This window comes from Pan troglodytes, chromosome 1 (assembly GCF_028858775.2).
Source record: "Pan troglodytes isolate AG18354 chromosome 1, NHGRI_mPanTro3-v2.0_pri, whole genome shotgun sequence".
Taxonomy (NCBI): domain Eukaryota; kingdom Metazoa; phylum Chordata; class Mammalia; order Primates; family Hominidae; genus Pan; species Pan troglodytes.
The window spans coordinates 198,767,108-198,776,167 of NC_072398.2; the positions used below are offsets into that span (position 1 = coordinate 198,767,108).

General features: G+C 55.4%; 2 protein-coding genes across 6 annotated transcripts; both read right to left on the reverse strand.

Annotated features, from left to right (window-relative positions):
- Window positions 1–195: 195 nt before the first annotated feature.
- Window positions 196–3,345, reverse strand: IQCC (IQ motif containing C). Of its 2 annotated transcripts, none has more exons than XM_001161119.5 (5): window positions 3,155–3,345; window positions 2,581–2,724; window positions 2,117–2,369; window positions 1,758–1,876; window positions 196–1,638 (listed from the first exon to the last, which is right to left on the reverse strand). In XM_001161119.5, the coding sequence occupies exons 1-5, from the start codon at window positions 3,194–3,196 to the stop codon at window positions 796–798; spliced, it is 1,401 nt and encodes a 466-aa protein (XP_001161119.1). In that variant the 5' UTR covers window positions 3,197–3,345; the 3' UTR covers window positions 196–795. The 2 variants fall into 2 exon arrangements, with proteins under 2 accessions (XP_001161119.1, XP_003307995.1); XM_003307947.6 differs by having other exon boundaries at window positions 2,915–3,345.
- Window positions 3,346–3,490: 145 nt separating this feature from the next.
- On the reverse strand, window positions 3,491–8,295 carry CCDC28B (coiled-coil domain containing 28B). Of its 4 annotated transcripts, none has more exons than XM_513278.8 (6): window positions 8,160–8,295; window positions 6,767–6,953; window positions 4,825–4,991; window positions 4,499–4,692; window positions 4,258–4,280; window positions 3,491–3,684 (listed from the first exon to the last, which is right to left on the reverse strand). In XM_513278.8, the coding sequence occupies exons 2-6, from the start codon at window positions 6,928–6,930 to the stop codon at window positions 3,630–3,632; spliced, it is 603 nt and encodes a 200-aa protein (XP_513278.1). In that variant the 5' UTR covers window positions 6,931–6,953; window positions 8,160–8,295; the 3' UTR covers window positions 3,491–3,629. The 4 variants fall into 4 exon arrangements, with proteins under 4 accessions (XP_513278.1, XP_063639616.1, XP_016813658.1 ...); XM_063783546.1 differs by lacking the exon at window positions 8,160–8,295 and adding an exon at window positions 7,064–7,208; XM_016958169.4 differs by lacking the exons at window positions 3,491–3,684; window positions 8,160–8,295 and adding an exon at window positions 7,064–7,184 and having other exon boundaries at window positions 3,949–4,280.
- Window positions 8,296–9,060: the final 765 nt, after the last annotated feature.

Consider the following 9,060-nt stretch of genomic DNA (forward strand, 5'->3'; position numbering starts at 1 on the left):
ACTCTAAAGCACAAGGCTGAGCTCAATTGGGGATCAGCTTTGGGAGCTGTTCCCTAAGGAGGATGGCTAGATCTTTTCCTGGGCCATGGCTCCCAGCTGGCTCCGGGGTCAATGCCCCATGCCAGTAGGAAGTGAACGGCAGGGCCCAGAATCTGTCCTGGCCAGAAGCAGAAATGAAAGCAGCCAGACTCAGAATCTAAGAAAAACCTTTATTCCCAACAGACCTCTCATTCTACTTCCCCCAGGTAACTCCTTAGCCACACATTTGTTTTTTGAGACCGTGTCTCGCTCTGTAGCCCAGGCTGGAGTGCAGTGGCATCATCTTGGCCTACTGCAATCTCCATCTCCTGGGTTCAAGCGATTCTCCTGTCTCAGCCTCCCGAGTAACTGGGACTACAGGCATGCACCACCACGCCTGGCTAATTTTTATATTTTTAGTTGAGATGGGGTTTCATTTCACCATGTTGGTCAGGCTGGTCTCAAACTTCTGACCTCAGGTGATCCACTCACCTTGGCCTCCCAAAGTGCTGGGATTACAGGTGTGAGCCACTGCACCCGGCCCCTTATCCACAAATTTGGATTGAGCTACAGGCAGAGGATTGAAAATGTGTCCTTCCTCCTTCCCTATACTCATGCCAGCTCTCTGCTCCAGCTTCTCTTGGCCCCACTAGTCACCAATGGCCAGGGGCAGGAGCAGAAGCCAGAGCTGGTCAGGGAGGTAGGATGAGGTCTTGTCTCACTGCCCTTTCATAGCATTCCCCTTTGGAACCTGATCCTCTCCTGGCTTCCTAGGGTCTAGCCAGGTGGTTCTGTTTTCCATGGCCTGCCCCTCCACTGTTCCTCTCCTGTACAGCCTGCCCCTGTAGAAGACAGAATCTCAGGTGACTTTGATCTCCATGGTATAGTCCTCTGCTTTTTCTGTCCTTCATGACTAGGCTCATTGGAGGTTCCATCTCTGGAGCTTCTATCAGTGGGGGCCTGGCCTTTGGGTGGTTTAGTCCTCCAGAGATCGAGGACACTATGCTCTGGCCCCGCCAAGGTACCATCCCAGATGATGTGGTCCTCTGAGAGGCCCAACTCTTGTGTCCTGACTGTTCGGCAGTCAGGCTCTTTGTGGTCTAGTTTTCTGGGAGACATCTCCTTAATATTTGAGTCCTCATAGAGTGCAGACAGCTGTGTCCTGGACTTCCTGGGACAATGGTTCCTAGGTTTTAAACCTCTGGGGGTCTGGTCCTCCAGGATTTTCATCTGCAGCAGGCAGGTCCCTCCAAAGGTCTGTCTTCCATCGTCTGGCCCTTTGGTGAGCCTGTCCCCCAAGGCCTGGCTGTTTGATGGTATAGACGACGGTGGTCCAGACTTGCTGTAGCATGGTTCTCTGCACTTAGCCCCAGCAATGTTTTTTTGTGTAGTGGCCAAACTTCCTGGGGATCTGTGGGGTGATTTGACCCTGTGACAGGAGTCATCCTCCTGTTCTAGCTCTCCAGTGGTCCTGTCTCTGTAGGACTGGTCCTCCAGTGGTGCGCTTGGTTGTGACTGGTCCCTCTCACAGGCCTGTTCCCCATGTTCTAGGCACACGCGGGGTTCCTCTCTGATCGGGCCCGCCTCTGGGGATCTCAGTGTTTGTTTAAGAAGTAGGTACTGTTGGGGGAGAGAACATACATTGTAGCAAGCAGGCCTGCTTGGGCATGGCAGGAGGTCTCTCCCTAACCCCCACCCTTGACCCTAAATGTTCAGAAAGAGTTCCAGGTTAGTGTTACCTCCTTACGGCTACTGATGGCCTGTTGCAGCCATAGCAATTCCATGGCCAAGTGGCTGCGGTGGTACTGAAGCTCTTGAAGCTGAGGTTGGCTGTGGGGCAGTCTTTGATCTGTGGCTTCTGTGAAGGAGGGAAGAAAGGAAGGAGAAAACCTTGAGGGACCAGACCCTGGGAAATGGCCTAGCCTTAGACTTTGGAAACTCCCTCCCCTGCACTGCCCAACCATGTGGTAGCCCTATCCCGGCAGAGGGAAGACGGGAAAGGGATGCAGCTTATCTAGCGCAAGCCTTTCACTCTTCAGATGGGAGGCTGAGGCACAGTGAGGGTCAGGGGCTTGCCCTGATCTTGGCAGAGAGGTACCTGGATTCTCCATCCTTGTCGTGTCTCTGGTCTTCTCTTGGCTGGGTTTCCTGTTCTGCTTCATCTGAAGCCAGGAGCTGTGATCTCTGCAGAGGCTTCCTTGATTTGCTGAGCTCTCTCCTGACTTCTTCAGCACCATCTCCTCCCAGGTGGCCTCTCCCTCAGACTCTTCACATGGGAAGTGGTTCCACAGCCCCTGCTCTGGATTTGCTACCCTGTCTCCTGCTTTCCAGGTCTGATGGGATTTTGCCTTCTGAGAAACAAGAGAGATGTGAGAGCCCCAGGGCTAAACCCTTCCAAGTATCTGGGCACCATGATCTAGCAGACAAGTTGGTGAGGGTTAAGGAGTGGGGTGTGAGGAGGTGAGTCTACTGCCTCTTCCAGTGAGAAAAGCTTGTCACTGGGAAGGGTGGGTTCCACCCTGCCCAAGTCCCTCCTTCCCTTCTCTCCTAGGTGTGTTCTACCTCTGGGAGGAATCGCGGCCTGGGAATGCGGCCCTCGGTCCACTGAAGCGTGCCCAGGTCGCCCTCGACCTCTCGTACAATCGCCTCATACTCAGCTCGCAGGCTCTGGAACTGGCGTCGGACCAAGAAGCCCCGGACGCAGGCCTGGTATGGAGAACGAGAGGAAAGAAGTCCCTTATCACGGTAAGAGAGGGGGCATCTCGGAGGACTGTCCTGAAGAGGTCGTCCCGGCGAATGCAAGAGGGGACCTGACGGCGGGGAAAGGATAGGTGGGCTGTGCGCTAGGGCTCCGGGGGGCTCGAGGGACGATGCCGGACTGGATGCCCCTCCTCGCCTTAAGGCTCTTCCCGTTTCCCCGATCCGGCGCGAGCGTGTGGTGGGAGTGGGGACGCGCAGGGCAGGGAGTCCGTGGGTCCCAGCTTTCCTCAGCGCGGTTGGGGACAGCCGGTATCTCCAGGGGTTGGCGCGCAGTTAGGGGACTGAACGTGGTAGCATCTCGCTTGGAGGTCCAGGTACGAGACCCCATGATTTCCCTAAAGGAAAAATCCTGTGAACCCCGCGCCCGCCCCCGCACCTGCAATGCAGACACCTTCCGAACCAGCAGCTCTGGCTCCATGGGCGCCAACTGCCAGGCCCGCCCGCGCGCCTGCGAAGTACGTCATTGGTCGGCGTCGCTCCTGAGCATGCGCGGGCGTGGGCTTTGCCCCAGCCGTTCCCACGGCAACCTCCTACCGTCCAGGGTAGAGGCGTCCTCGCGACAGGCGTACCTGCGTCCCCCCAGCCCCCGACTCCCCCTCCCACAGCCGCAAGGGGCACTCCAATCCCGCAGGCGGGACCGCCATAACCGAGGGCTGTCTCCGCGGAGGCCGGGAGGAAAGGCGCAAGGAGGGGAAGCAGGACACGGAGCCCCTTGCTTTCTTTCTGGTTTAATTCCATTCAACGCCCCCCTCCCCCATAGCACCTGGGGGGCCGCAGAACACCCGCCCGAGTCCGTAAAAAGTCACAGTTTGAAGAGAATGAGAGGGGCAGTGTGGGCCTGCGTGGGACGCCTACGCAGCGGACTGTTCCTCAGGCTCGGCGTTCTCGGCCAGGTGCAGCTTCTGGCTGTGCCCGTCAAGGATCGTGGCGCTTTGGACCAGTCCTTCCTCCCACCCCGGTCTCCCATCTTGCACAGGTTTAGTTCCCTCACCTGTGCAAAGGGCCGGGGACGAGGGTCTCGGGCCGTCTGTGGACTGAGGTTGCAGTCCCCGCCTGCCCTCTCTCACCCCCTCTCTCTTCATCCAGATAGTGCAGGTCAGACACACTGGGGTGTGTGCGCGCGCACTCGCGCTGTTTCTGACTGAGGACCAGGTGAGGTGGTAGTGTAAATTAGTAAAAATAATTGTTCAATGCTGAAAGGATAGGAGGACATCGGACAAGCTTTGCTATGATTGATGTCAGCTAAAGTACTCACAAAGATTTTGATCAGTAGTAAAACATCCCCTACAACCACTTTTCTTCTAATTTTGGGGAAATTCTAAATTCCTGTACCTGGGTTTGGGCAGTCTGTGGCTAAATCTGACAGGACTGCAAGAGGTGGGGAAGTTGGTTGTGTGTGAATACTCCTGGAGGGCTGGAGAGGAGGAAACTGACCTCTCAGGAACACACACACATAGACGGGTTCCTTGGAAAGGATACATAGAATTACTGAGGTCTTCCAGCTGCCAACAAAGAGAAAAAGGGAGGCTTCTGTTAGGAGGGGAACCAGGCCAAATCCCCAATGCTCTGGGGGCTATCTTCTGGGGAGGTTGAGGGGCCCAGAGCTCTTGGATCCATGCACTCCCACCTTTTCACCCAGGGCCCAGGAATGGCTTTGGGAGTATGTACCTTCTCCACCCCTCATGCCCCCAGGAACCAAAGCACCCAGACATGAACCCACATTGCTAAGCAGCTGGTCCAGGTTACGGTCAGCCATTGTCTTCTTCTGCTCCTCTGGCAGCCCCTCAGTGACCCCATCCTCTTCCTCTTCATCGTCCTCCTCCTCCCCACACACATCCAGGCTGAAGTGTAGCCGGGCTAGCTTCTCCTGCATCTCCCGAACGTGCTCCAGCTGCTCAAAGGAGCATTCCTTCCCTGGAACGAAGCCCCTGTCTGAACCCTGGGAAAGAGTCCTGGAACCCTGGAACCATGGTCCCAGCCATGCCCCATGGACTGGGCCCTACAGCCCTATCCACACACCCGCTGAAACCAGCCCCCAGGACTCACCGAAGGCCTGCAGCCGGCCAGAGTGGAAATCATTGAGCAGGTTCAGGAGTCCCCCCTCCATCTCATAGACATCAGTCACCTCGGTCAGGAAGGAGTGCTGCAGGGGCGTGCCTGCAGAGCCGCTTCCACCTCCAGCCAGGACTGGGCGGCACTTCTCTTTGCCTACTCTGGGTGGGGTGGACATGACCATGATCACAGGGTAGGGGGCAGTCAGGCACCTCCCGATCTTTTGTGCCATCTGCCTATGCACCAATTTATCTATCTGCACTAACTCATCTGCCCATCTACTCACTAGCATAAATGGGTAACTTTATGGTTCCCCTTGGGCACTGGGAAGGGGTGAGGAGGCGTGAAGAGGTCAAAAAGAAGTCTTTTCTGCTAATAACACAGCCAGAGCAGTGCCTGAAAGGGGGTCCCTGGGTTCCTGTCTGAGTGCCTCACTCATTTGTTTTATGACCCTGAATGAGTCACTTATCCTCCCTAGTCTTCAGTGTATATAGAGACAGCTACTCCCTTATTGCCACCAGGGCTATCTTACCTCCTCCCAAAATATCTTTCTGCCCCTCTTCTTTTTTTTTGTTTTTTGAGACAGAGTCTCGCTCTGTTGCCCAGGCTGGAGTGCAGTGGTGTGATCTCGGCTCACTGCAACCTCGCCTCCTGGGTTCAAGTGATTCTCTTGCCTCAGCCTCCCAAGTTGCTGGCATTATAGGCGCCTGCCACTACGCCCTGCTAATTTTTTTTACTTTTAGTAGAGTTGGGGTTTCACCGTGTTGGCCAGGCTGGTCTCGAACTCCTGACCTCAGGTCATCTGCCTGTCTTGGCCTTCCACAGTGCTAGGATTACAGGCCTGAGCCACTGCCCCTAGCCCTCTTCTTTTTTTTTAATTAAAAAAATTTTTTTGTTGTTGTTTGAGACAGAGTCTCACTGTCACACAGGCTGGAGTGCAGTGGCACAATCTTGGTTCACTGCAACCTCTGCCTTCCAGGTTCAAGTGATTCTTGTGCCTCAGCCTCCCAAGTTGCTGGGATTATAGGCACCCACCATCACGCCTGGCTAACTTTTGTATTTTTAATAGAGATGAGGTTTCACCATGTTGACCAAGCTGGTCTCAAACTTCTGACCTCAGGTGATCTGCCTGCCTCAGCGTCCCCAAGTGCTGGGATTATAGGCTGAGCCACCATGCCCAGCCAACACTCTTCTATTTAAAAACTGTTTTAAACAAAAACAAAAATACATAGAAAACAAAGCCAAACCAATAAACCAAAAAAACTGTCTTAAAATTTCCACTGCTCTCAGGATAAAATTGAATGCCCCTGCCAGCCTGGCCCTCCTGCCTTCCCAGTTGCCTTTCCTGCTACTCTCCCCACAGCGTTGAGCTTCATGCCCCTTAGGCAAGTGGTGTGCAAAACCACGGGGAAACACAGTGGTCTTATCTGGAGCAACTGGAGAAAGAATACATTGTATTTAGTGGGGAACAAACATGGACACATTATAAGGCAGCATGCAAACTCCCAATCATAAAAAAAATTCAACAGAGAATTCAAATTGTGCCCCCAGGTATTCCCTCACCATTTCCTGTTCCCTGATACTCCAGGGCCCCCAAACCACCTGTGGTTCCTGAAACCTTTCAGGTAATAGCTTTCTTCCATATTTATACCAGGTAAGCCTCTCAGTGTGGAACATTCACTTTCTTGCAGAGTTGCTCACTCCCTCCTCTGAGGCGAATCCTCACGCTATGTGATCCCAGTGACCCACCTGGCCTTTTTGCCACACAGTTGAGGGTAGGGACTGGGTCTGAGTGAGCTCTGAGTTCTCAGGGGTCTGCTCCAGAAAGGCATCAATTATTGCTTAGGAACTAAAGGCGGAGGCCTCCCTTGCCTTCCCCTCTACAGTGCAACCCAGAGTTGGGGTCCCTCCTCCTTTCCTTCCCTTCTGTACCCACCTCTTGAACTTGGCCCGCTGCTTGGGGGATGGCAGATGAGGAAGTCCTAGGGCCAAGGAGCCGCTGTGGCTGGTAGGCACAGGGACCCTCCGTAGTGTGCCTGGGGCCTGGGCTGGCTGGGCCAGGCAGGGCTTGGGACTCCGTTTCTTCTTTTTGTCATCCATTGGGCGCTGGCTGGGCCTCAGGCCTAGGAGGGAAGCAACCCCACAAAGATAGCCAGGGGCAAAGTTAGCCCTTCACCCAGAAGTCCCTGAGAGCTGCACCAAGGAAGGGCCCTGGGACCTTCCAGCTTGTCACCTCATCTATACAGTAGGGGCAGAGCCAGATGCCAGTGTCTGCTGCTGAGATCGTGGATGTACACTTGAAGGACCTTCTAAGGCCCAACCTAATTCCCCTTCTGCCTGAAAACCTAGGCCCCTCCTGAAAGGGTGGGACCAGTCACAATTATCTTGGCGCTACTGGGGCTTCCTGTCACGGTGGCTGTGGGGCGGGGCTGGCAGAGGAAATGTAGTGGGAGACAAGACAGAGGTGAGCTGCAGAAGCCCAGCCGGAGATTAGGGGTGTCTTAACTAAACCTTATACTATTTATCAGTGGCCTAAGCAGATGCTAACAAACCCTGTCAGCATGGGAGGGGGACAAGGTGCAGGTGGGGGCGCCTGGGAAAGCCCCAGGGTGTGGGTAATTGTAGGAGAAGCCGCGGCATACAGGGCAGGGTTCATTGTGGGTTTCCCCCACATAGACACCGGTATTCCTCCACTTCCACCCACCCCCAACCGAAAACATTAGGGACTCCCTATAGGTCCCGCAGGTGTGCTTTCAGCTGCTTCATTTTTCCCAGTCGGAAAGTCCCTGCTGGGCTTCAGCTGCAGCCAGGGTGGACTGGGTGGTTGGCCGCTGGCTGCCTGGGCCTCCGACAAAGGCTGCGCCTGTGGCTGGGCTGCTCCGAGGTCCCCGGTCCAGCAGCGCCCCCCAAGCCTCCGGTCGGCTGGGGTTCCCTCCTCTGGGGGTCTCATTCCAGGCTGCTGCTACCGAGCCTAACTTCGAATTCTGGGACTGGGGGGGGGGTTGGGGGGGTGGGTGGCGCTTAAGCATTTACACTGGCACATAGCTGGCTGGCACCGACGGGGTCTGCGGGTGTGGGGAGGGGAGATAGGAGCGCATCCTCTGCCTCTCCGTGCAGCAGCTTGACCCAATTAGGGACCTGATAGAAGAACTGGAGCCGGAGCCTGTGCTCCCCAGGAGCGGCTGGGGCGACCGGGGATCTATTTCCCACGCCCGGGCTCCAAAGCCATGTGCCAAACTCATCGCTCAGCTCCGCAGCCGCGCTCGAAGACAGAGCGTCAGACCCGCGTCATTCCGCCCCCGCCCTCACTCCCTCAGGGGGCTACTGACCTGGAGGTTTGGGGTCTCGAGTGATGCTTCGGTGCAAGTTCCCTCCGCCCTCCGCCCTCTCCTCCCGGGAACACCACCGGGTGAAAGCTAAGCTGGAGGGAGTTCATTTGCATTTAAAGAGAAAGTGACCTTCTCCTTAGCGCGGAGGGGTGAGATGGGAGGAGCATCCCCACGTATGCTAAGCCGTTCCTCTCACTCGACCTCACCTCCCCGCCTGAACCTAGGGGACCCTGTTGGTTGTGTGATGTCTATTTTAAAAAGATTTTCCCGTTCCCGGCAGTTTCAGAGAGAAGCTACAGTTCCTTACAAAATGGTGGTGGCTTTGTCAGAAAGGGGGTGGGGCGGGGGAGAGGAGAGACAGAGTGAGTGAGTGAGAGAGAGAGAATGTAGGCACAGAAGAAGCACAAGCAGCAACAGCAGCAGCATCAGGAAGACACTTCGAGCAAAGACAGCCATCAATGGAGTGAGTCCAGTGCCCTATTGAGCACTTTACATACATTTCATCCCCATAACAACCCTTAAGGAAGATACCAGTGCCATTCCCCATTCTACTGAAAGTAAGCAACAGTCTTTTGAGGGCAAAACCCCTCTCTCTACAATGCCAGACAGTTTTCTCTGGTAAGTGGTGGGGGCTGTATTTTGCCGCAGATGAAGTGACAGGAGTCCTCCCCACCCCCCAGGCCTAGGAGACAGGTGTGGGGAGCACCAGGTCATAAGGTAGACCACGCGATTCCCTGGCACCTGACTCCAGTCCTCAGGGAAACCTGAGCACCTGATGGAGGCTGACCCAGTGTGACTGCTGCTGCCTGCAGCCAGATCAATGGAGGCAGCTATTTAAAGCCCTGGCAGAGGCTCCTGGCGCAGGTCCCCAGAACGGCATCTGATACAACAGGAGAGAGGC

Bases quoted from the DNA above. Each gene is read 5' to 3' on its own strand.
- IQCC (XM_003307947.6), bottom strand. From the start codon at position 3,196: ATGGAGCCAGAGCTGCTGGTTCGGAAGGTGTCTGCATTGCAGGTGCGG. The intron at 2,725-2,914 runs GCGAGGAGGGGC...TCTCCATACCAG, and splicing joins GAAACGGGAAGAGCCTTAAG to GCCTGCGTCCGGGGCTTCTT. The intron at 1,877-2,116 runs GTACCTCTCTGC...CCTCCTTCACAG, and splicing joins GACAAGGATGGAGAATCCAG to AAGCCACAGATCAAAGACTG.
- CCDC28B (XM_016958169.4), bottom strand. From the start codon at position 6,930: ATGGATGACAAAAAGAAGAAACGGAGTCCCAAGCCCTGCCTGGCCCAG. The intron at 4,992-6,766 runs GTGGGTACAGAA...CACCCCACCCAG, and splicing joins CAGCGGGCCAAGTTCAAGAG to AGTAGGCAAAGAGAAGTGCC. The intron at 4,281-4,498 runs GTGGGTTCATGT...CTTTGTTGGCAG, and splicing joins TGGACCAGCTGCTTAGCAAT to CTGGAAGACCTCAGTAATTC.